This window comes from Molothrus aeneus, chromosome 5, assembly GCF_037042795.1.
Source record: "Molothrus aeneus isolate 106 chromosome 5, BPBGC_Maene_1.0, whole genome shotgun sequence".
NCBI lineage: Eukaryota > Metazoa > Chordata > Aves > Passeriformes > Icteridae > Molothrus > Molothrus aeneus.
In genome coordinates, this window is record NC_089650.1 from 113,244 (window position 1) to 139,378 (window position 26,135).

General features: G+C 48.5%; 1 protein-coding gene across 12 annotated transcripts in view; it reads right to left on the reverse strand.

The window, feature by feature from the left end:
• Positions 1-13,187: 13,187 nt before the first annotated feature.
• Positions 13,188-26,135, reverse strand: part of PRR5 (proline rich 5) — a 65,301-nt gene continuing 52,353 nt past the window's right edge. For all 12 annotated transcript variants that reach the window (XM_066550609.1, XM_066550606.1, XM_066550612.1 and 9 more), the window contains 2 exons: positions 17,360-17,498; positions 13,188-14,678 (listed from right to left, as the gene is read on the reverse strand). In XM_066550609.1, the coding sequence (XP_066406706.1) occupies positions 14,137-14,678; positions 17,360-17,498 (681 nt within the window). In that variant the 3' untranslated portion in view covers positions 13,188-14,136. The remainder of the gene's footprint in view (positions 14,679-17,359; positions 17,499-26,135) is intronic.

The window sequence follows — 26,135 nt, forward strand, 5'->3', positions numbered from 1 at the left end:
GACACAACACGGACAGAAATCTCCTGGCAAGGAAAATGGCTGCGAGGACTGAGAGAATGCAAAAGGAGATGACCGAGACCGATGGTGAGCTGATGAGGCTCAGAGAAACCTGGAGGAAGAAGATGCTAACTGAATGATTTATTCCAAGAACTGCAAAGATGGATGCCCGAGAATCCTACGGCCAGAAGCCTCTACCTGCCCTCACGTTCTTTCAAGTCCTTGTCCGCCATAATGGATCCTGGCGGGACATAGCTGTCCATACAGCTCAGAACAAGACCTGAAAAGACATCCGACCGGATGCTTCTAAAGAGACAAGAGAGTCTGATGCCTGTCTGAGATCCCGAGTCAAAAGTTCTATGGCCTGGGTGCCAGGCCGAGGAATGCAGAGAGCACAGATGCTAACAAGATACCAGGGTTTCTGACAGGCCCCTCAAAGGGCTCAGGGAAAAGACATGACATACCCAAACAACACATAATACACAAAAGACAAGTAACACAATACACACCAGGACTGCTCTGCCCTGCGCACCTCAGCACTGTGATCAAAAGTCAGGCTTTGCTTTTATGGGGCCTAAGGGGCCGCTTCAGGGACACCGCCACCTCCGAAGGGGAAACAAAAACCCCTCCCAGTAATTCCCAAACCAGCACCCTGCTTTCATCCCCTCTGTGGGTCGTGGCCCTCTACTTATCTCTCGCACATCTGGGGATGCCGGTCTCGGGTGCGAAGAAAGGCCACCTCGTCAGCCGGGAAGCTCCTGCTGGCACCGGGCTGGTGTCTCTTAGACAGCTGTATTAAAGAAAACCAAACATCAGTGCCCAATCTCGGCAGCCCATCGGCCAAAACCCACAAGTCTGCTACTCACCCTTCTCCTAAGAACGCTCAGCTGCTTGGGCCGCATGCTTCGGGCACGCTCGGAGACCGAGGCTGTCGCCACAGGGGGTGCCTGGGCTAAGAGGAGATGAGGTGATTTGGCATGGCTGAAACCTGAGGGGACCATCACTCCTCCTCCCTACTTCCCCGACTCACCCCAACTCCTTGGCAGGTGCCCAAGGCCACCTAGATGGCACCTTGAAATAGAAAAGTTCTGGGCTTCATCACCAGGTCCGGTAACGCATCCACAGGGCTCACACGTGCAGGGAACCCGGTGCATCGGCCGGCTGGTGACGGGGGCTCGGCAGGCTCCGAGTGGATTGCCTAAAGCACAAAAAAGAGAATGGAAACTTAGAGCTGCACCAGAAACTGAGACCGGAGCAATAACAACTACTTCTCTCCACTGCTCACCTTGACTACTGGTGTCTGGACTTACTTCCTAAAAAGAAAGACAAAGAACAGAGCTGTAACACAATCACCATTTACACTTCCTCAGCAGAGACAAATGGTGCCTCACCTGCTCGGGGGAATCCCCTCACCCGGGATGGGGGGCTCTACCCTGGATTTTATCCTTCTGCACCTGAAAGAAAGTTAGGATGAAAGTCAAAGAGCTGCAGGATAACTTAAGAGCTCCAGATATCCTGTGTCCATCTACACATCGCACCTAGAGTCCAACTACACCCCACATTACAAACATCAAGTCCCCGGGACTTCTCCTACTGCACCAGGCTATGCGGCAGGGCAGAGCAGCTCCGGCACAAATGCGTGCGTACACCGGTGACACGGGATGGACGGGACGTGACAAACAATGGGCACGAGACACGGACGGAAATCCCTTGGAGAGGAAAATGGCTGCAAGGACTGAGAGAATGCAAAAGGAGATGATCGAGGCGAGACCGATGGTGAGATGGTGAGGCTCAGAGAACCCTGGAGGAAGAAGATCCTAACTGAATGATTTATTTCAAGAACTGTAAAGATGAATGCCCAGGAATCCTATGGTCAGAATCCTCTCCCTAACCTCAGATTCTTACAAGTCCTAATCCACCATAATGGATCCTGGCAGGGCATAGCTATCCATACAGCTCAGAAAAAGACCTGACAAGACAAGACATCTGACTGGATGCTTCCAAAGAGAGAACTTTTGATTGCGGAGCTCAGACAGGTATCAGAATTGCATCTATGGCCTCGGTGCCGGGGCAAGGAATGCTGAGATCACAGATGCTAAGAATGATGCCAGGGTTTCTGCTAGGCTCCTCAAAGGCCTAAGGTAAAAGACCCGAGATATGCAAACAACACATAATGCACGATAGACAAGTGACACGATACACGTCGGGACTGCTCTGCCCTGTGCACCTCAGCACTGTGATCAAAAGTGAGACTTTCCTTTTATGGGCCTAAGGGCCCACTTCTTGGCTACCCTCATCTCCAGAGCTGACTCAACACCCCCCCCCCCAGAGAGTCCCAACCCAGCACCCCACTTTCAGCCCCTATGTGGGTTGCAGCCCTCTACTTATCTCTCGGACGGGTGGGTGTGCCGATGCGTGTCAGCTTCGATAGGAAGCGGATGCACCGTCTGGGAAGTCCCTGCTGACACGGGCTATTGTTCTCTTAGTCTGCCAAGAGAAAGGAAACCAAACGTGAGTGCACGATCTTAGCAGCATGGCAGCCAAAACACGACAAGTCTGCTACTCACCCTTCTCCTAAGAATGCTCGGCTCCTCGGGCTGCACGCTTCGGGCTCGCTTGGAGGCCGACGCCGTTGTCGCAGGGTGCGCCTGGGTAAAGTGGAGACGAGGTGATTTGCCATTGCTGTGACCTGAGTTGAGCCTCCCCCCTCCTCCCTACCTCCTCCGCTCACCGCAACTCCTCGGCCGCTCCCGAGGGCTCCTCGGATGGGACCGTGAAATAGAAAATTTGAAGGCTTCATCATCACGGAGTCCTGTAATACTTCCATGGAACTCATATTTGCAGGAAACCCGGTGCATCGGCCGGTTGGTGACAGGGGCCGGACATACGCCGAGTCGATTGCCTAAATCGCACAAACGAGAATGGATGCTTGTAGTTGCACCAGAGAGTGAGACTTGAGCAATAACCACTGCTTCTGTACGCTACTCAATGCTCACCTTGCCCACTCAGCCTTGACTGCTGCTCTCTGCTTTGACTTCCTAAAAAGAAAGACAAAGAACAGTGCTGTAACACAGACACCATTTACACTTCCTCGGCAGAGACAAATGGTGCCTCACCTGCTCGGGAGAAACCCCTCACCCGGGATGGGTACCTCTGGCATAGATTTAATCTATCTGAATCTGAAAAAGAGTTAGGACAAAAGTCAAAGGGCTGCGGGATAACTTAAGAGCTCCAGATATCTTGTGTCCATCGACAAATCCCACCTAGAGTCCAACTACATCCCACATTACAAATTCCAAGTCCCCGGGACTTCTCCTGTTGCAGCAGGTTATGCGGCAGGGCAGAGCAGCTCCGGCACAAACGCGTGCGGACACCCATGACACCGAACGCGACAAACCGGGGGACGTTAAACATGACACATTAGGCTTGTGGTGAGAGCCTCGAGGGGAAAAGGGAGAGATATCTGACCAAAGGGACCCCAAAGACACACTAGGTAACACGGTACACCGGACAACATGACGTGGACCGGAACTGCTCTGCCCTGCCCACCTGCACGCTGCCATCAAATGTGGAGTCTCTCCCTTGAGCTGTCCTAAGAGGCCTTTTGGAGAAGATTGCTTTTCCCTCTGCTAATTTTTCAATCTATCCCAAGAACTCCCAACCCTCTACTCTCCCATCTCCGGGCCGTGGCCCCTGACTTATCTTTTGGATGATCGGTGATGTGAATCCACGTTGCACCTGAAATGAGTCTGCCTCGGAGGGCCCCGTGATCGCCTCTTAGCCTCTCTCGGTCAGCTACAATAAAGAAAATCAAAACCAAAGTATGAGTACAGAGTTATGTGGGCCAAATCCCAGCGAGTCAGCTACTTGCCCTCTCCTGAGTGTGCCTGGCTCCTTCAGGCTCCAGCTTCATCCTGATTCCAAGGGTGTGACCTTTATTATGAGTGGCACCTGGGTTAGAGAAAAGCAAAGTTAAATGGCATTCCTGTGAGTGCAGTGGATGACCTTGTGTGAGGAAAACATGGGAATGCCTCTGCTATGCTTCTGAAAAGCCTTGGGGGGGGGGGGGGGGGGGGGGGGGCCTCAAATAAACACCCTTTCTCACCCTGCTGCCTGCAAACCCCCCTGCCCCCCAATAACTCCTAACTGGATACCTGCTCACCCTCCCTCTCCTAGTCACAAACCTCAACTCACCTGAAGCCTCAATCTCAAACATCATTTTTGACACTGGGCAGATGCCTCCTGTGACACGATGAATCTGCTGAAAGAAGTGCTGTGCTTGACACAACCTGGGATCTCTGGAAGCTGTGGACCTCCTAAAAACAATAAAAACACAAAACAAGAACAAAACCAGAAATTGCAAATGCGCTTTATCACCCCTAAACACAAAATCCGAAATCGTCACCTTAAATACTCCCTGTATTCCATGCTGTTTTCTTCACAGGATCTTCTCTGTTGCTTTAGATGCCCAGAAACACCTGCTGAAAACAGGCTGAGATAAGCTGAAAGAGGCTCTTCACTGAAATGACAGGAGAGCCCTTACCCCAGCACATCCCAGAGAGGGAATGAAACCCCTCAGCAAAGGCTGGGGTTAATATACCCCTGATGGTGCCCGCCTCCCATTCCCATGATGCCTGGGAAAAGGGAGGGGGCTAATCCCACCAAATATAAAAGCCCTCAGAGCAGCTACAGCTGTTTGGCTCCTCTGACTCAAATTCAACGGGAATAAAGGCCTTGTTATAGAAGAAAGCTCTTCAGAAAAATAGCAGTGCTTTCTTTTTTGACACAACTACTTGGAGCAGAAGAATAGAAAAATGGTAAAACATAAAGCATTGTGTTTAGGTAGCATACCTAGATAAATTGGGTAATTTGCTGTTAACTTACATAATTATTCTGTGTTTAACAAAAGCCATCTAATAAATTAACACCCAAAACTCCAGCAGCCCAGCTGGCCCTACCAAATCTCTCTGTTGATACATACAGTAAACAAAACCAAAATCCCAGTAATACCTACCAGAAGTCTAGGAAAGAAACCTCTTGAAATTAATCCTACCTCAAATACAAACCAACCCATCCAGAAAGGTAGCTTCACTCAAAAAACTATTTACACAGAGTTAATAAGACCAAGAAATAAAACAACACACCATCTACCACCAACGAATACAACAGTGAAGGAAAAAACCCACGTTTTTTTCTTTTTTTTTAATTTCAACTAACTTCCTTTATTAGCTAGAACCAAAGATTTTGCCAGGGCTGTAACAACAACAACTTCTTTTTCTTCTTTTCCTTCTGGAATGTCCCTTCTCCTTCCCAAATTCCTTACAACTTCTGAGTTTAAATCCAAGCCAAAAGCAAAATTCGTGCACTTGTGAGTCCGGTGCTCCTGTCAGATTCTGTCTCACTCCACATCTTCTTACGCTTTCAGTCTGAACGCTGTCCTGCCCTGATGAGTTTGACAGAAGAATTGGCACATGTTAAGAGAGCATTTCCCTCCCTCCCTCCCTCCCCAGAGCTGGTTTCCTTAGTGCATTTCAATCGATCCCAAGCCCGCAATGATGCGCGCTCACCTCAAGGCTCACAGCAAGCACGCAGCAGCTCAGGCTGACTTGGCTCCAGGGCTCCGTGCCTTGGATAGCTGAGAAAACTTCCCATGAACCTCTGTCCCAAGACATTGGAATGCAATTTCCCTGCGCATTTGGTGGCAGCTTTGGGTCCCTCTGGGGGACGGCACCCAGCGTGACCCCCGCCCCTCGCCCGCCCCCCACCTGCTCCTGCACCGCAGTGGGGCTCCCTCTCCTGGGCCCCTTGGGGTGCCCCCAACGGCATCAGAGCCCCGAGTCTTCACCCCCCCCCCCCCCCCCTTTTCCTGACCCCCAAAGAAGGCTCAGAACGAATCCGACTGCCCTGGACAGCAGCGCAGCGCTTCCCCCAAGCCCTTCCCACACGTGCATGGCCCCAGCAAGGGATTCTGCTGCAACAAGAAAGCGGGGGCAGCCCCCAGAAGGCTTGAGGTTCCTGCCCAGCCTCGCTGTCACGGGCCGGGGGCAGCGAGAGAGGGAGCGGCACAGACGGCGGGGACGGCCCGGCACAGGGCGGGGGCCGCTCTCAGCGCCATGCCGGCAAAGCCGCAGCTCCGGCGCTGTCGGCCGGGCTGCTTGAGCGGCACGGGGGGATCCGCCGAGAGCCTCCGGCCCCGCGCGGGGACTCCTGCAAGGGCCCAGGGGCGCCGGGCTCCGGCCCTCGGGGCTTTACTCTCCGGCAGCCCGAGCCCCGCGGCTGCGGGGCAAAGAAGGAAAGGGGGCACGGGAAGAGAGGAGCGAGAGCAGGGCATGAGAAAGGGCGGCGAGGGAGCTCGGGCTGCGCAGGAAAGCGGGACGGGAAGGGAAAGCCCGGGACGAGGGTACAGGGAGGCTGGGCAGAGGAAGGAGAGAGGGGGAACAGAAGGGAGTAGCGGGCTAGGGACAGGACAGGAAGGAGCCGGGTTTGTGGGGGGAGAGGGAATGGGGGAAAGGGAGCGAGAGAAGGCGAATACGGGGAGAAGGAAGGAGGGCTAGAGAGAGGGACAGGCGGGGAAGCCCCCCAGAGCCCCGGCTGCACCCCGAGCCCGGCCCGGCGCCTCGCCCTGCCCGGGATGCTGCGCTCGGCGGAGCTCGGCTCGCTCCGGAGACGCTCGGCTCGAGTCGGCTCTTGTCGCCTCAACTCGGCTCTTGGCGCCTGCATTCGCCTCTTCGGCAGAGCTCGGCTCGCTTCGGCCCAACTCCCAGCCGCTCTGTGCCTTCGGCGCGCCTCGGCTCCGCTCGCCTCGGCTCGGCTCGCTGACGGCGGGCGGGCAAGCGCCGCCGCCTCACGTTCAGCTCGCCCGGCTCGGGGCTCTCCCGCTGCCGCGTCCCGCCCGATTCCCAGTGCAAGTTCTACTAAGGCCGATGCTCTATTGCAGAGCTACGTTGATGTGGTAAACGATTCTTCTTAGTATTTAGGTTCCTTTGATAAGTAAAGATTTTTATTATTCTTTCCAACTTTGTTCATTTCCGTTCACCCCTAGCAAGTGGGTTCTAGGAACATTCACTGCCTGAGAACGAGATGTGGAAGTCTTAAGCTCTGTGATAACTTTTTCCAACTCAGCAACAGAGTTGAGACAGAAATGAGAGTTTTCTTCTTTGAATTCATTTCTCCTCATTCCGTTCCATCCGGTCTGACACGGGCCAGGCTGGGCTCTACAGGTTACTGCTACTGTGAGCCCATGGGAATTCCAAGATATTGGCTGCTGCTTTTTGCAATCACATCGTCTGCAAAATGCTTTCAACCAAAAGTCTGCAAACCACAGGCTGTTAAAAAACTGGAGCATGGACGGTAAATAGTCTGAAACATTTGACAAATACTGATCCAAAATCCAAATTTAAAAGAAACAGCATCTAAACATTGAAAGGCAATATTGAGTAAAATGCCAAAATTTAATGCCAAAGTAATTTACAAAAGCAAGAGAAATGTATTTATAACTTTGTATTTTTTGAAAAGGTATAAAATTAGATTTGTGAAAGGACACAAATAAATGCTTTCAATAAAAGTATTTCAAACTCCCATTCCCGGTTTTCCCTTATCTTCTGAGGGATTTAACAAACACTGCTTGATGTTGCAGACTTGGAAACTCCTAGTTAGGAAGCTGAAGGGCAAGAATGCAAGAATGCAACTCTGTTGGGAAAATAATTTTCACTTCCATAAACAGCAGAGAGGGAGGAATTCAGGGCAGAATTAAAATCTTAAAAAAAAAGAAAAGTTAGAAAATGTCAGGAAAAGGATGGGTGTAAAATGAGAGGGAATCCTGGATGGCTGGAGTGCTGGAGAAGACTCTGCACCTTCCTGAAATATGATGGGGACAATGTCATTTCCAATGTGTCGTTGCCTTTCTGCCTGGCAGAAAAAAGGAAAACAAGAAAGAAGAGGCAGAACAAAAGCCACAGGCGGTGCCTTGCACGCCATCCGTGTGTATTTGAGCAGTTGTGTGCCAGAGCAGCAGAACAATATTCCTGAAGTGCCCCAGAGCCATTGCAGTGCCTGTGACTGAGGCCGGGATAAAATCACGGCCTGGCTGTGCCAGGGAGAGCTGGCAGTGCCAGGGGCACACGCCAGGGCAGCTCCTGCCAGGCAGATATTGCACATGTCTAGAGAAGCACCCAGAGTTTCCATCGTTCATGGGCACGGCCTGGCTGTGCCAGGGAGAGCTGGCAGTGCCAGGGGCACACAGCAGGGCAGCTCCTGCCAGGGCAGATATTGCACATGTCTAGAGAAGCACCCAGAGTTTCCATCGTTCATGGGCACGGCCTGGCTGTGCCAGGGAGAGCTGGCAGTGCCAGGGGCACACCCCAGGGCAGCTCCTGCCGGGGCAGATATTGCACATGTCTAGAGAAGCACCCAGAGTTTCCATCGTTCATGGGCACGGCCTGGCTGTGCCAGGGAGAGCTGGCAGTGCCAGGGGCACACCCCAGGGCAGCTCCTGCCGGGGCAGATATTGCACATGTCTAGAGAAGCACCCAGAGTTTCCATCGTTCATGGGCACGGCCTGGCTGTGCCAGGGAGAGCTGGCAGTGCCAGGGGCACACCCCAGGGCAGCTCCTGCTGGGGCAGACATTGCACATGTCTAGAGAAGCACCCAGAGTTTCCATCGTTCATGGGCACGGCCTGGCCATGGGAGCCCCAGCATTGCACACACAGCAAATCTACCGCTGGAAACCAAAGGCCAAAAACTCTGGGGCTGAATTGTTCTGCTTACAAAATATTGGGATTGGCCTCCATTTCCTGCTGTGATCCTGTCATCAGCCCAAGGCAAGAGCATGAGCAAACTGCCCCGTGTGAGAAGGCACAACCAGAATAAATGTCAGAATGTGCAATAAATACCAAATGCAGTCATTTCTGGGTCATTCAGGTCAATCCCTATGGATGTGTGAGGCACAGCACACACATGTGCCCATGCAGTATTTTTAGGCTTTTTTTAGCCTTTCTTGCTGCCTTTTTTGGGCTTTTTTTGGGTTTTTTTTTGCCTTTCTTGCTGCCTTTTTTGCCTTTCTTGTTGCCTTTTTTACCCTTTCTTGCTGCTTTTTTGCCCATTTTGGGTTTTTTTTGGCCTTTCTTGCTGCCTTTTTTGGGCTTTTTTTTGGCCTTTCTTACTGCCTTTTTTGGGCCTTTCTTGCTGCTTTTTTTGGGCTCTTTTGGGGCTTTCTTGCTGCATTTTTTGGGGCTTTCTTGCTGCATTTTTTGGGCTTTTTCTGGGCTTTTTTGGCCTTTCTTGCTGCCTTTTTTGCCCTTTTTTTGGGTCTTTTTTGGGCTTTTTCTGGGCTTTTTTGGCCTTTCTTGCTGCCTTTTTTGCCCTTTTTTTGGGTCTTTTTTGGGCTTTTTCTGGGCTTTTTTGGCCTTTCTTGCTGCCTTTTTTGCCCTTTTTTTGGGTCTTTTTTGGGCTTTTTCTGGGCTTTTTTGGCCTTTCTTGCTGCCTTTTTTGCCCTTTTTTTGGGTCTTTTTTGGGCTTTTTCTGGGCTTTTTTGGCCTTTCTTGCTGCCTTTTTTGCCCTTTTTTTGGGTCTTTTTTGGGCTTTTTCTGGGCTTTTTTGGCCTTTCTTGCTGCCTTTTTTGCCCTTTTTTTGGGTCTTTTTTGGGCTTTTTCTGGGCTTTTTTGGCCTTTCTTGCTGCCTTTTTTGCCCTTTTTTTGGGTCTTTTTTGGGCTTTTTCTGGGCTTTTTTGGCCTTTCTTGCTGCCTTTTTTGCCCTTTTTTTGGGTCTTTTTTGGGCTTTTTCTGGGCTTTTTTGGCCTTTCTTGCTGCCTTTTTTGCCCTTTTTTTGGGTCTTTTTTGGGCTTTTTCTGGGCTTTTTTGGCCTTTCTTGCTGCCTTTTTTGCCCTTTTTTTGGGTCTTTTTTGGGCTTTTTCTGGGCTTTTTTGGCCTTTCTTGCTGCCTTTTTTGCCCTTTTTTTTGGGTCTTTTTTGGGCTTTTTCTGGGCTTTTTTGGCCTTTCTTGCTGCCTTTTTTGCCCTTTTTTGGGGTCTTTTTTGGGCTTTTTCTGGGCCTTTCTTGCCTGCCTTTTTTTGGGCCTTTCTTGCGACTTCTTTTGGGCTTTTTTTGTCCTTTCTTGCTGCATTTTTTGGGCTTTTTCTGGGCTTTTTTTGTCCTTTCTTGCTGCATTTTTGGGGCTTTTTCTGGGCTTTTTTTGACCTTTCTTGCTGCCTTTTTTGGGCTTTTTTTTGGCCTTTCTTGCAGCCTTTTTTGCCCTTTTAAAAAGTTTTTTTTGGCCTTTCTTCCTGCCTATTTTGTGCTTTTTTTGGCCTTGCTGCCTTTTTTGGGCTTTCTTGCTGCCTTTTTTGCCCTCTTTTTGGGATTTCTTGCTGCCTTTTTTAGGCTTTTTTTTGCCTTTCTTGCTGCCTTTTTGGGATTTTTTTGGCCTTTCTTGCTGCCTTTTTTGGGATTTTTTTGGCCTTTCTTGCTGCCTTTTTTGGGATTTTTTTGGCCTTTCTTGCTGCCTTTTTTGGGATTTTTTTGGCCTTTCTTGCTGCCTTTTTTGGGATTTTTTTGGCCTTTCTTGCTGCCTTTTTTGGGATTTTTTTGGCCTTTCTTGCTGCCTTTTTTGGGATTTTTTTGGCCTTTCTTGCTGCCTTTTTTGGGATTTTTTTGGCCTTTCTTGCTGCCTTTTTTGGGATTTTTTTGGCCTTTCTTGCTGCCTTTTTTGGGATTTTTTTGGCCTTTCTTGCTGCCTTTTTTGGGATTTTTTTGGCCTTTCTTGCTGCCTTTTTTGGGATTTTTTTGGCCTTTCTTGCTGCCTTTTTTGGGATTTTTTTGGCCTTTCTTGCTGCCTTTTTTGGGATTTTTTTGGCCTTTCTTGCTGCTTTTTTTGGGCTTTTTCTGGGCTTTCTTGCTGCTTTTTTTGGTCTTTCCTGCTGCCTTTTTTGCCCTTTTTCTGGGCTTTTTTCAGTCTTTCTTGCTGCCTTTTTTGGGCTTTTTTGGCCTTTCTTGCTGCCTTTTTTGGGGCTTTTTTGGCCTTTCTTGCTGCCTTTTTTGGGGCTTTTTTTGGCCTTTCTTGCTGCCTTTTTTGGGGCTTTTTTTGGCCTTTCTTGCTGCCTTTCTTGGGGCTTTTTTTGACCTTTCTTGGGGCTTTTTTTGGCCTTTCTTGCTGCCTTTCTTGGGGCTTTTTTTGGCCTTTCTTGCTGCCTTTCTTGGGGCTTTTTTTGGCCTTTCTTGCTGCCTTTCTTGGGGCTTTTTTTGACCTTTCTTGGGGCTTTTTTTGGCCTTTCTTGCTGCCTTTCTTGGGGCTTTTTTTGGCCTTTCTTGCTGCCTTTCTTGGGGCTTTTTTTGGCCTTTCTTGCTGCCTTTCTTGGGGCTTTTTTTGGCCTTTCTTGCTGCCTTTCTTGGGGCTTTTTTTGGCCTTTCTTGCTGCCTTTTTTGGGGCTTTTTTTGGCCTTTCTTGCTGCCTTTTTGTGGACTTTTTTGGCCTTTCCTCTTGCCATTTTTCTGGCCCTTTTTGCCTTTTTTAGGTCTTTTTTCTTGCCTTTCTTGCTGCCTTTTTGCTGGCCTTTTTTCTTGCCTTTCTTCTGGCTTTTCTTGCCTTTTTTTGCCCTTTTTTTTTGCCTTTCTTTTTGCTTTTCTTGCCTTTTTTCCCTTTCTTTTTGCCTTTTCCTTGCTTTTCTTCTTGCCTTTTTCTGGCCTTGCCTTTTTTCTGTTCTGTCCTTGCCTTTTTTTCTGCTGGGAATTGCTGCTGCTGGAAGCAGGGGGGTGGGGTGCCCCGGCCGGCACAGACGTGGCCATTTCTTCCCCAGCAATGAGCTGCGCTCATGACTCCAACCGTTCCAAGTTCCTTGGGGATGAAGCTGTGTGGAGGCACTGTATTTGTTACGTTTCAGGTTATATTTTGATGGAAGGCTTTGAATCTTACCTTTTCCTCCCTGCACTGCGTCCTTAGAACACGGCTGTGGGCACTCCTTGTCTCCAAATCCAATAATAATTCAGGAAACAGAACAGTGTTTGTCAGCAAGAGTGAGGGTAGAGACTGCATGGCAGCTTGTACCACTCCAGGACACTTCTGGGAATCATAGCTTCTGCCATATTCTGCATCCCATTTCAGCAGGAGTTCACTCTCGGCTGTGCTTTCCAAGAGTTCCTTGAGACTGAGGGCTCATCACGGCCTCCAGCTCAGGAGCTACTGACTGACTCCTTCCACCAAAGCACAGACACAAAATGGAGCTGCCTTCACTGCAAAGCCCTGCTCAAACCTGGAATGTGAGCAGGATTTCACTGCAAAGCCCTGGAATGTGCAGCAGGATTTCACTGCAAAGCCCTGCTCAAACCTGGAATGTGCAGCAGGATTTCACTGCAAAGCCCTGCTCAAACCTGGAATGTGAGCAGGATTTCACTGCAAAGCCCTGCTCAAACCTGGGCTGTGCAGCAGGATTTCACTGCAAAGCCCTGCTCAAACCTGGAATGTGCAGCAGGATTTCAGTGCAAACCCCTGGAATGTGCAGCAGGATTTCACTGCAAAGCCCTGCCCAAACCTGGGCTGTGCAGCAGGATTTCACTGCAAAGCCCTGCTCAAACCTGGAATGTGCAGCAGGATTTCAGTGCAAACCCCTGGAATGTGCAGCAGGATTTCACTGCAAAGCCCTGCCCAAACCTGGGCTGTGCAGCAGGATTTCACTGCAAAGCCCTGCTCAAACCTGGAATGTGCAGCAGGATTTCAGTGCAAACCCCTGGAATGTGCAGCAGGATTTCACTGCAAAGCCCTGCCCAAACCTGGGCTGTGCAGCAGGATTTCTGCTCCACCTTGGGATCACATGCATCACTCCTCTGCAGCAGTGCTGATCCAGCTCTCACACCACTGTTACTGCAAGGGCCAAAGCGCTGGGTGTGCTCAGGATAGGAAGAGCTGCAAGGTTCACACTTCCCAAAACCGTCACTGACACCAGATGCATGATGGTGTTTCTAGAAGAATATAAACATAGAATGAGGATTTCCCTGAGAGGCCAAGTTTTCACTTATCTAGGAAACAACTGAGTTGAAATCTCTCCATACAACAGATGCTTCAGGAATTGACAGTACAGATTTCTCCAAGTGCCACATTCAGAGCAGACTAATTTTGGTCTTGGAAGCCAATTTTGAGACAATCCTCCCAGACACAAGGTACTGGCTGAGGAAACAGTGAAACAGAAAATGAAGCACCCGGCATTGTGTGACATCAGGAAGCAAATTTCTGTTTATTTGCCTTTCTTCAAGAACTCCAAGTCACCATCAGGCAAAGGAGTGCATACAAGGATGTACAAGAAAAAGATTAAAAGAGACTTCTTCATTATTGTATTCTGTGGCACGAAAGCCAAAAGCCTTTTGTATTTGTTTGTTGGTTTGTTTTTAAAGGCCATGTTTCTACTCTGGCTGAGGCGTTGCGCTTCGGAGAACAACCTACCATCTGCAGGAAACCTCTTTAGAAAATCACAAGTGAGCACAGCTATTGCTGAGCTGTTTTCCTGAACAAACACTGCCAGCTGTGCTAATAGCGTTTCACCAGACACTTGTGAGCTTCTGATGCCCTAGGTTTATAAAGAAATAGGAAATCCATCTGCAGGGTGACAGGGATGGGGAAAAGCAGTTGGAGTTGCTTCCCCCTCAGCAGACTCCCAGCTGCTATAACCAAACTGGGTTTGTTCAGTACAGCCACAATGACCTGGCAAACCTGCCTGAGATCTGCCAGGCATAGAGAGCTTGCCCACAGTCCAACACACTGTCTGAGAAACTCATACATCACTGACCCCACAGTTTGTGGGGCTGTATTGCCCACAGTCCAACACACTGTCTGAGAAACTCATACATCACTGACCCCACAGTTTGTGGGGCTGTATTTCCCACAGTCCAACACACTGTCTGAGAAACTCATACATCACTGACCCCACAGTTTGTGGGGCTGTATTGCCCACAGTCCAACACACTGACTGAGTAACTCATACATCATTGAACCCCACAGTTTGTGGGGTTGTATTGCCCACAGTCCAACACACTGTCTGAGTAACTCATATATCATTAAACCCCCACAGTGTGTGGGGTTGTACTGCCCACAGTCCAACACACTGACTGAGTAACTTCCATGTTTAACGAAACCCCAGAGTTTGTCTCCTCCCATCCTTCACACAATGCTCTGCCTGTTGACATCCACACTGTAGGCTGATGAACTGGGACAGCCTCGGCCAAAATCAATGAAAATGCCTTCAGAGTCAGAGTCGATGGACTCCAAGATCTGATCCACCACGTTCTCCGGGCTGGAGGACGGAGCTGGCAGCAAGGCAGCGTGTGTGTCCAGCTCCAGGGAGCTGCGTGTGTCGCCGGTGGAGCGGAAGGGTCCCTCCTGCCGCTCGGCTGTGCCCAGCTTGCTGGGGCAGTGCCCCGGCGCGGCGCCGGGCCTCTCGTGCTCTGCGGGCAGCGAGCCCTTCACGGAGCCCCTGGAGCCGCTGTCCGTGATGGGGGCGAGGCTGGGGTAGCCCTGGAGCTGCAGGCAGGAAGTCATTTCGGACACCGAGTGCCTGCGGATGCCGGCCCCGTTGGCGGCCGCGCTCTCGCTGTCGTACTCGGCCACAGGCGTCAGCAGGGGGTTGTTGTAGCTCTTGGAGCGCACCACGGGGTTCTTGGGCAGCATCTCCCCCGACCTGGAGCGCCTGAAGAACCGCTTCTCTGTGAACAGAGAACCACAGTCACACCTGCACTGCCTCCTGGGACGGCACCACAACTATCCGCGTTCAAAGAAGTGTGAAGCCCTGGTTGCTCACGAGCTTTTCTGAATGAAATTTCTCTAGAACAAGACATTTTGCTGATTTTGGAGATTAATAGGCTTCAGACTTCCTAGATTTCTTTAGCATACTGAAGAGCCCAAATCTATCTCAACAAATAATAACTGAGATTCTCTTATATTCACACAACTTCAGTGGCTGAACTAGAACAGTAAATACAGTGAGAGAGGTGATAGACAGTTGTAAATACTTCCTTTAGACAAGAACAGAAACTGCAATTCTGTTCTTTTTCAGGCTATAAACATTTTTACTCCTTTTTTAGTAGCTGAAATCTAACTTTTCCACCCATCCTGGGAAAATAGTCTCTTCAAATTTGGAGCACAAGAATTAACACAGGCAGTTTTTCTACTAATTCTGGAAAAACCTTCAAAGTTCAGAGACCACATGGGGAAGAGTGAGACCACATTCAAGAGTGACTGAAAATGTTAACTAGAGGGCAGTGCCCACAGAAACCTCTTTCTGGGGGTGCAAATCTGCCTTAAATCCAGCAGTGATTGCCTGAATGCTGTTAACCAAGTGGGGATTTCAAAAATAATAGGCAGCAGATGGCAGCAAGTGAGCGCTGAGCTCCCTCTCTGGCAGTAGCTGAGCGCTGGAACATCCTGGCAGTGTGAATAAAATGGCCATCACGACCACCACTCAAACTCTGTGCAGTCTCAGTGCTCAGACTCACTCCTGCTATCAGAAGAAAAAGTGCTGTGAATAACAGGTCTCACTTTTGGAGCTTGCTTTCTGCCGCTCTCACTTTGCCATCCCATGAAGAGGCACAGCTGGAGCAGGGGATCAAATTACCCTCTGGAAGTCACACAGCCACTGCAAATAACCTGTCTGCTTTAAATCAGGATGCTGGTACATGTTCCCTCAAACATGTTCCAATCTCTTAAATTCATGCTATTGTGCAATTATGTGCTTACCTAGACACAAATTCCAATCATATGCTGTGCTACTAAAAAAGCCAGTTTCTGTATTTAAGACTGGATTTTGCAGCTGTGTCTGCCTCAGCAGTGAAATCATCTGATCCAAGTTCATTTCTGGACTTTTTCATTGTTAGGAGTTTGAGCTGGTAATCAGAAAAGGTTCCTGGGGCTGTGAACTCTGCTAACAACATGCTACCAAAATAGTTGAAGAGAGTGAGATGCATTAGTTCCAAAGCAGCAGCCACTTGCACATTGAGCTCCCTGGGATCCAGGCTCAGTGATTGCAGTCAGACCCACTTCAGGAGCATTGCTACGTCTACAGCCCAGACTGCAGCAAGAGCAAGTGCCCAGCCCACCAAAATCTTCCTAGCCTCTGGACTCATTTGTTTGCTAACGATTCCTTTCACTGATGCTTTGGTCTCTTCGGTGCATTTTTCCTATCTTGACATACAAAAACTTGTATTTAGAAAATGTCCATTTGAGGCTCCACTTAAATGCTTGTGGCCTTTTAATGGCAAGCAATGAATACGAAGTAGTAATCCTGAACCATTTTCAGGACATAACCAGCCTCCATTTAGTCACTTCAAACACATTTGTTTCTTAAACACCTGCTGCAACACAACCATTTTGCCATTCAGCTCCAAGAGAAAATCAACTACTTTACTGACCATTTCTGACAAGCCAACAGGCTGAACTGACTGCAGAGAAAACATGCAATTGAACTGATCTGCCCTTCTGCCTGCTCTATTTAACCAGGCCCTCCCAGTATTTACAAGCAAATACTCAGGTACTACCACGTTTCCTTTGTCATTTGCACTGCTAGTATCCCCTTGTATTTTGACCAGATTGCATTGGTATGTAGGATGTTGCACCTTCACCCTGGCTAAATGTTGCCATCACAGAAGTCACCAAAGGCTTCAGAGCTCCAAGAATCAGAAATTAGGCTGGAGGGAACTCAAGCTGCCACCAGGCCAGCCCACGTTTCCCCCTCGCCCCTTATGGACGCTGATGTTTGTGACGGGTAAAAGCGTCTCAGCAGGGAGGATTCAATGATCTCCAGAGGCAATGCATGGGAAATTAAAGAGAATTTTCCTTCCATGTACTAGGAATTCGCACTGCTATGTAAGACCCATTCTGTATTTCTTATCTCCACTGGGATGGAGAACAGCTTATTACCTTTATTCTGCAGAAAGCTTTTACATGCTTGGAGGCTTAGGTGTTAGTCTTTTCTAAGACAAATTCCTACTCTCTTCCCTAGTTTTAGCAGCCTTGTGCAATCTTTGTGTACTAATGAACACTAATGAAAATGAACTACTGAGTACTTTAAAAGTGGCCTCTTGTTCTTCCTCTCACTGTCCATAAAGCATCCTGTGTTAAAGCTCTCTTGGTAAAAGGCAGAATGGACATGCTAAACACTCTAGAATCATTTTACTGATGTTTTTGTTAGTGAGCACTTTTATGATGAACTGTTTCCATCTTTTGCCACGGCAAGTTTCACTGTGACTCTGCACCTGGGATGGTGTTGAAAAAGAAGCCTGATGTACTCATGTAAGCAGTGGCAGCACCTCCTGTGCAGGCCCTGGCCCTGCATGGAGTGAGGTCTGGGAAGCTCTGTGTGCTGTGCCAGAGCACTCTGTGCTGTGCTTACCCAGGATACAGGCAGAGTGCGTGAAGGGTCCCTCGCTGGAGTACAGCCCGTACGTGCCCAGGTAAGGAGAAACAACCTTCTGGAGCAGGGATTCCAGCTTCAAATAATCTTCAGACACACCTTTGGACTCATGGACCCCCTGAAAAAGAGCAAACAGCCAGCATGAGCGCTGTCCCCTTCCTTCACAAGCTCTCCTGGCTCCCCAGGGCAAGCAGAGCAGAACAAGCATTTCCACTGATGAAAGCAAAGGTGCCCTGCAATGTGAGCCTGGTGTGCTGGTACAGCTGATTCCTCTGCTGTGAAACCAAGAGGTGGGAATCAGACCAGAGCTACCTGCAGGACATTTAAATCCAGCAAAGTACATCCTGCTTAGTGCACAGCACTCAGGGAAGGACAGAGGATCTGTAAGGAGGAATTAAAAATAGATGATCTGTAAGGAGGAATTAAAAACATCCCTGGATTTTTTGCTGTTGCAACCTTACAGTGACTTCCTGAATGATGGCATCTGGTACCACAGGGTGTCACTGCCATCTCGGCAATGCCAACAGCATTAGGAAAAGGTGAAACTGAGACCCTCAGAAATACTTCTGCCAGGATATTTTCAACAACCAATATTTCCAGTAAAGAGGTTTGTTCGCTTTCCTCATCCATCCCCTGGCACCTATCATGTTCCAGGCAAAAGTCACATTATAATCAGCATGGTAAGAATAATCCACAGCCAAAATGTTTAGCCTCTAGCTGTTAACTCTGCACTTCCCCCCACAAGCACACTTGTTAGGCTGCAGAGGGGGCAGGCAAACCTTGCAGAATTGCATTGTCCCTTCAGCTCCCAGCTGCAGAGTGTGGGCTCCATGGGCTCTGAGCAGAGCCAGAGAGGTGCAGAGGGGACAGGCAAACCTTGCAGAATTGCATTGTCCCTTCAGCTCCCAGCTGCAGAGTGTGGGCTCCATGGGCTCTGAGCAGAGCCCCGTGCATTCCTGAGTAGGATACCCCTTGCAATATGGAGCAAATTCACATTTTCCACATGCTCAACACATCATGCCGCAGAATTAAGATCCTAAATGCCAAACTCAGCAAGAACTCTGCCAGAATTTAGGAGATTTCATGATGTGTTCCTGAGCTACTGTACAAAGAAACTGATTGGGAGAGCAATATAAAGAGCAGATGAGTGAAGCTGCAACACTTCCTTCAGCACGTGAAAGGATCCTGACATTCAGGATGTGCTCACAGCTCAGTGTGACTCACCAGCCAGTCCTGAGTGACTCTCAGATGTGTTTCTGAATGGCTGACTCCACACCCTGCTTGCTGCCCTGCCTCCTCACTTGATAGAAGTTTATGAATGGAAAATGAATAATGGCTAACAGACAATTCAAATTTGGACAGAATTTGAATTCCAGCTCAGCAGTTTTTAAATAACAAATAATGATCTTTGGTGATGTGCTATGTCCTGAAAACCTTTGGGACAGCCACAAATAAAAATGTGAGGACAAAGACATATCCAGTGGATCCAAAAGCTTGCAAACATCAAAGGAACAGTAGAATAAGCCCACAGTTATTCCACCAGGCAAAATTAACACTGGAATAATTCAGAAGATGTAATGAAGGTGCATGTATTATTTCCAAGTCATTCCCGGCTTATTGAGCTCTGTTCCAGGGTTTCTAAACCTGCTGGGATTTAGCCAAGCCCTCAGAAAGGCAGCATGCCTGCTACCTTACTACATATTCACAAACCCATCATGAGCACATCAAGCAAAGGCCAGGGCTGGGGACATGCCACAGCACCAAATACCTCTGGAACTGTCTCCTAAACAGGACACATATGAGTGGCAGAAGCCAGTGATATTTAGCATTGCTCATGCCCAGGCTTTGCTGTAGAGCTTTAGTTACTTTTCTACCGTTTCAGTATTTTTTGTACTTGTGAAAGACAAATAGCTAAATATCAGCTGTGGGTAAAGAATCCTGTCGCAGTTCTTTTAAAAATGGATGGTCTAGAACAAAATTAAGTGAACTGAGACAACCTTACATATGAGAAGTGTTCCTTGGTAACCAAAACCAAGAACAAAAGAAGAAGCTGACCTACTAAAGAGAGCTAGAAAAGACAGAGAAGAAGAAAGGAAAATGGAAAAGGAGAGCAGGGAGAGAGACCGAGAGGGGAGACCGAGAGGGAAAGCGGCATTCAGACCAGCAGGACGGGAATGGCTGTCGAGGAGCAGGCAGCGCGGTATGAGCTGCGCCGGCCCCACAGGCGCGGCCCCACGGGCACGGCCCCACGGGCACTGCCGGCCCCACAGGCCCTGCCGGCCCCACGGGCATGGCCCCACGGGCACTGCCGGCCCCACGGGCACGGCCCCACGGGCACTGCCGGCCCCACGGGCCCTGCTGGCCCCACAGGCACGGCCCCACGGGCACTGCCGGCCCCACGGGCCCGGCCGGCCCCACGGGCACTGCCGGCCCCACGGGCACTGCCGGCCCCACGGGCATGGCCCCACGGGCATGGCCCCACGGGCACGGCCCCACGGGCCCTGCCGGCCCCACGGGTACTGCCGGCCCTGCAGGCGGGATACTTTTAAAAACATATACTGAAAACTGGTAAAATACGTGGTGCTGGCTGGAGCCAGTGCTGACTCTGCACTGTGCCTTGGCACAAACATGCTCTGTTACCTGTGACATCCTTCCTGCATTGACCATTGTTTAAAGCTTTTCTGCGGGGGCCTGATGGAGCAATCCCCTTAAACCTTGTACTGGCTGTGGAGCTTCTGTCAGAGTAGGAGCATTACCAGTGTGCAGATCCCGTCCTGACCCCCAAACCAGCGGTTCTCCTGCATTCCCTTCTGATGTGATATTCAATGACAAGCATCCTCTGCAGTTCAAATGCATCAAAAGGGCCCTATGCATGACTGGTTTTTATATAAAACATGCAAGCACTCTCCGAAGGGCCCCATCCCTAAAGCCTGCAGGTTATTCATGTATTTACTTTATGAGGACACTGCCCCATGTTTTTAGATGTAAACATGCAAGCCCTCCAGAAGGGCCCCATCCCTAAAGCTTGCAGGTTATTAATGTATTTACTTTATGAGGACACTGCCCCATCTGCTACACTTGAGTGTGGTACTGGAATAAAACTCTTCTTCTATTTAGCAACAAAACCCCGTAAGTCACATCCAGAACCATTCCAGCAAGCAGGGATGCGCCCAGCTGCTCAGGTTTCCATCCCTGTTAATTCTGTAAACTAACCATGAACTCCTACTGAGCTTTTGAGGGCACAAGGGCTCCTTGTGAGAGCACAAAGGAAAGAATAAATGAGCAAAGAGGTATGTGCAGAAGAACAGGTGGGGGATTTGTACCTGAGCACATAAGGCCACAGCTTCCTTTTTCAATATGCAAAATCACAGAATCACAGAATGGTTGGGGTTGGAAGGGACCTCAAAGCTGATCCCATCCCATCCCCTGCAGGGACACTTTCCACTGTCCCAGGTTGTTCCAAACCCCACCCTGCCTGGCCTTGGACAATTCCATGGGTGGGACAGCCACAGCTTCTCTGGGCAACCAGTGCTAAGGCCTCACCACTGCAACAGGGAAGAATTTCTGCTGGATATAGGATTTCTTTAAGCTTTAAAGTCTTAAAGCAGAGGCCACCTCAGGCAGGCATTTAAGGATGCAAAGGGTCCCTCTCAAAGATAACCTTAGAACATATTCCATGTTCATTACTTTAACTTTTTAAATGCTGTTCTTCAAAGCACTCCAATTTTTTCATGTACATAAATTCTAATAAAAAAACCGCTAAGCCATTATTAACATTGTATCTAGGCACAGGCTGCCTGACTTGTAAAGCTTCCAAAAACATAAATTATTTTGGTAACATTTGCCACAATTTTTCTTTAAATAAAAAAAATTTTAAAAATCATCAAATGTCCATGCTTTGCTCTACCACGGTAGCAAAATAAGCACAATCACGAGTCTGTACTTCTGTTTCCTATTACATTAATTTTTCCCACCCTTTTTCTTCTTAACTATTTCTGGTAGCCACCAGCAGAAGAACAGTATATTCACCACCCCATCCAGCGGCCTCAAAATCTTAGCAGCTGGTGGAAAAATGACTTACCCTAAAAATCCTGCAGTGCACCGGAGCACAGACCTAAGCACAGAACTCACAACAGTGGAGACTAAAGATCTACAGCTAAAGCTACCACATCCTCTGGCCATCATGCACACCCTAAAGGGATGTTTCATAGATGGCAAAGAAAGGAAACAAGCCTGCCTGCTGGCTGTTCCTGCTACCCAGCTGCTTTTCATTGATGTTTGCCTTACAGAATTCCACTTCAGGGCCTAAGCTGGATCTCCATCTGGCCATCACTCTCTCAAGTCTGATTCCTTCCCGTTTAAAGCTTTGCTTCATCCCTTTGACATCTGCGGTTTCCTAATACCCCCCACCCATCCCCAGCTCCTCTTTTAGTCCTTGGGCAAACCCCCATCATCTGCTGAGCTCCTCCATGGGATCAGGGACTGCAGCTCTCCATGGGATCCCCAGCATCAGGGATGCTGTTTCTGCTCTTGCCACAAAAGCCTCTCTGCATTCACCTTCACCAGAGGCTGCTTCAGCTCTGGCTCAACAGCTGCACACACATTGCCTCAGGTAACACCTCACTCATCTGTGTATGAATGTCACCATAAACAACTATTAAACACCCAAACAGCTTTGCATTGACCAGCAGTAACTCAGTACTTATAAAAGGTCACAGGTTCCGTGTTTTCCAGTTCTGGTTAATAGTACCCACCACCGGTAACACCTAGAAAGGGCAGTATTGCTCAGCTGCTTTCACATCCTCTTTAGCACAGGCTATTAACAGGCCATTCACCTAATAAATTATACACTGAAAAGTATCTCTAGTGTCTAAAGGTGCCCTAAAAACTGGATGCAATGGAGGAACTGCTTCATGCCCATCTGAAGCTTGTGGATGTGCTAAATCAATGACTGGCCATTGATTAAAGGCTGGAGCACTCACCTGGAGCTTTAACACTTCAGCTGATCAGCATGTGTACATGAGTAATATTGCTGCAAAGGATTGTCTTCTGCTTCAACTGATAAACTGCTGCATAGCTTTTAAATGAAAAAAATAAAAAAGAATAAAATAAAACATAAATAAAATCTGTATTCCTCCAGACCCAGGGGAACAAACAAAGCAGACCTTCTGGACCCAAGCCCCAGGCCCTGCCAGTAACAGACACAGCACCAAGGGACACACAGCATGGCTTGGGGCTTGGTGCAACTTCTGAACTCGGCAAAGAAAAGAGGAAAAGGCAAACCTCTGGGTTATTTGACAAAGCAATTCAGCAATGATCACTCTTGGTAACTTAATGGAACAGAGAGCAAAGTCCTCTGCTCACAGACAAGAAGTGACTGTGTATGGCTCAGCTCATGGCCAGATAACAATCTGGATCTCAGTCTGCTGGAGCATCCTCCACATGGGTACATCGGGGGCACCCTTGATGGCTGGAGTCACCCTTGTCTACCACAAAATGCTGGAGCAGTCCTGACCTGGTGCTATGTGAAAGGAAACACTGCCAGAAGCATTCACAGGCTCAGTTCTGAAAGCACAGGTCTTGGCCTCATGTATTGCCCTGTCTAACCACACAGGCAAACAGCCAAGAAATGGAACTATTCTCTGCTTAGAAGCAGCAGATTCCTTGGAGAAAAGGAAATCTCAGTATGACAGAAAGAAGCACTCAGGCAATGGTGATAATCTGACACAGACTGGATAACAATTGTTGCCCAAACACTCCCAGAGAAAACTGAAATTAAAAGTCACAAGGCAGATGCAGAATAATATCCGCTGTGAAAATACAGGATTCAGCCAGCACTGGTGGTGGAGACCTTTGGTGCAGGGCAGTCTGCACACCCTGGTGACCACAGAGACAGCAAGATGCCAAAGAGAGAGGAGCAGCCTTGCTTGTGAGGCACTGAGAAACCAGTGCCCTTACAGGACTGCCTGTTATCCCACTTTGACTGCATCACAACCTTCTGGAACCTGAGTAACACAGACCAGCCCTGCCTCAGGGCAGGCAGGAAATCTCCATGGGGACAAGCTGGAAACGAGTGCGTCACTGGTCCTTGCCACATGCATCACCAATGGCACAGCACATGCTCCCAGTTACACTGGGATGGATTTTCCTTACCAGAGATGGATGCACAGACTTCACAGCCAATCATCCAATTTGCACTGATCTTCCAGCCAAAATCACAGATTGCTCACAGACAAACCTGTGGCAGTGAGTTACGTTGTGGTTTACTTGGTTGAGAAGAGGCCTCAGGAGCTGTCGCCAGCTGTGCACAGCTTTTGTTTGCTCCACAGCCCTGTTTGGTTGTCTAAACCCATCCAGCACATGCTCTGGACGGGATCACAGTGGTTCTTGGAGCAGCAAGTGTTGCCCAAGAGCTGAGGCCTTCCTCTAGCACACAGGAGCTGCTGCTCTGATTGCAGCACACAGCAGCACACTGCAGCACCCTGCATCGTCCTGCAAGGCTCCTGCTCACTGCTCTCCCTCTTCAATGGCCATCACAGCACTCTGAGGAAAAGTTCTACGATCTCCCTCTTACACCCACTGCAGGAGCTCACACACAGCAAGGAGGACTCTTCTCTCCCCTCCAGTGCCCAGGATGTCAGTCCTGCAGAGCAAACCCCACAGTACTATACACATTTATATAGAGCAGTATTGCACTACGTTTGTGAGCAACAGCTGGCCTCCATTTACACATGCAAACAATGCTCATCGATGAGTAAACTCATGGAAGTATTGGATGTGATAATGGATTCTTGTCAGTTTTTGCTACCTTGACACCAAGGGTAACGCAATGCATAGAATCAGCCCTGCAGTTTCAGACCTAAAAGTTAACTAAATTACACATTTTCCTGCTAACAGTGATAGCAGGAGAAATGTACAGGCCAAGAAAGGAAATAGGGCACACTCAGTGCAGGCCTTCTTGGAGGATGTGCTGCTGCTAGTGACAGGGATGTAAAAACCTGCTGCATGAGACTTGCAGTAGCCCTTAGGCATAAACAATCTGTGCTAGAAATTATTTAACAATCAAGATGAAGATTGTCAATAAGTGATAGAATAACTAATTTCCAGAAATAAAGAACTAGCTTAGCTATTGAGTCCTCTGAGCAGGGGAGAGCAAGGGTCTCTGGTGCTTTCAAAACCCTCCATTCCCTTGTGCCTTTGTCCACCTGGGGTCATCCAGGGCAATTAAATTATACTAACTGAATTAAGAACAAATCTGTTAAGATAAATTATGCTTAGGCCTCGGATGGAGAATTGGAGCATCATTATTTGTCTCCCTTCCTACTCCTTTCATTCTCAGAATGAGTGTCCATACACACTTCTAACGAGGTTTAATTAATCTTCCTTAAAGGTAGCTTAGTTTAACTTTTTTCTATTCCTCCTGTAGACAACTCATGAATTACAGAATTAAAGCATCCTGACTTAAAGCATTCTTGCACTGTGGGAACACCTCCTGCTCAGAGTTTTTCAACAGTTAAAATTTCTAGCTGTCTTTTATGCCAGATTTAGTCTACTAGCCCAAAGGGATCCACAAAAGACATCTGTACAGATGAATGCAGTTAGGTAAAATCTTCTGCTTCTGTTACTCAACAACCTTATAGGGTCTGCAACAACACGCTAATTCAAGTTAAGAATGATTTTACTGATTTCACTCCATTTTGGCAGGGATTAAGGGTTTGCCTAGCAATGTACTTGTACTGGTTTGAACGGACCGGTTTCATCACCAGAGGCAAATTCCAGAAGACATTTATTTTAGTTTAACCAACTCTGCCCAAAGACTTCTCTTTGGTTAAGTAACCAGTATCCTTCACAGAAATGATACTTTACCTAATATGAGGTACTCTTAAAATGCACCATGACTGCAATACCCAAAGGGAATCTGGACAATGCAAACTGCCCTCAAAAATAATTGTGTTTAATTGGTACAGAAAACCATCCTTCTGCTGAAGATGAGGGACAAGATGCACATTTGAATTACTGTGACATGGTGTGCATGAGACAGGTTCACATATCTCAAAGGAGAACTATATCATTTTATGTTGCTGCTCTGTTTTTCCACTGCCTAAGTTTACAAAACTGGCAACACGTGGTGCTGTGAAATATACTGAGAGCTAGTTTTGGAGAGTACTGGATCTGAAAATAAAATCTCTTTTTGGGTGGCAATTGCCTTCCCCTGTCCTTAGTTACAAGGAGGGTGCACACGAGTGCAGAACTATTGAGGTCTGAGGTGCAGAAGCACGGGCTGTGTTGGAATTACTCCTGAGCAAATCCCAGCAGTCAGGAATGGTCAGGAGTAACCACCAGGGCTCCTCAGCCTCTGCCCCTAGAGACACAACAAAATCAAATATCACAAGGACTCCTCATCAGATGCTATGCCTTGTTAAAAATCCCAGCAATACAAATTCACTCCAGGATAACACACCTGTGTCCATTTAACTACTGCAAACTGCACTTGCTGATAGAGACAATAAACAAACTAGAAGAAGAGAGAATATTGCACAAAAACAAATGTATCTACAAAATACTCTGCAGTGTGAATGCTGAGGGCCAGATTCTCAGTTCTGCACATGCGAACACAAAGCAGCAGAGGGCTCTTTCCCTTTGTGTCCTGGCTGCAAGATTTCTCACCTGACTCCTCATGGGACTGATGCACACAACACAAACAAAACCCCCTTTCACCAGGAAGGAAGAAAACATCCCAATTTATGCACAACCC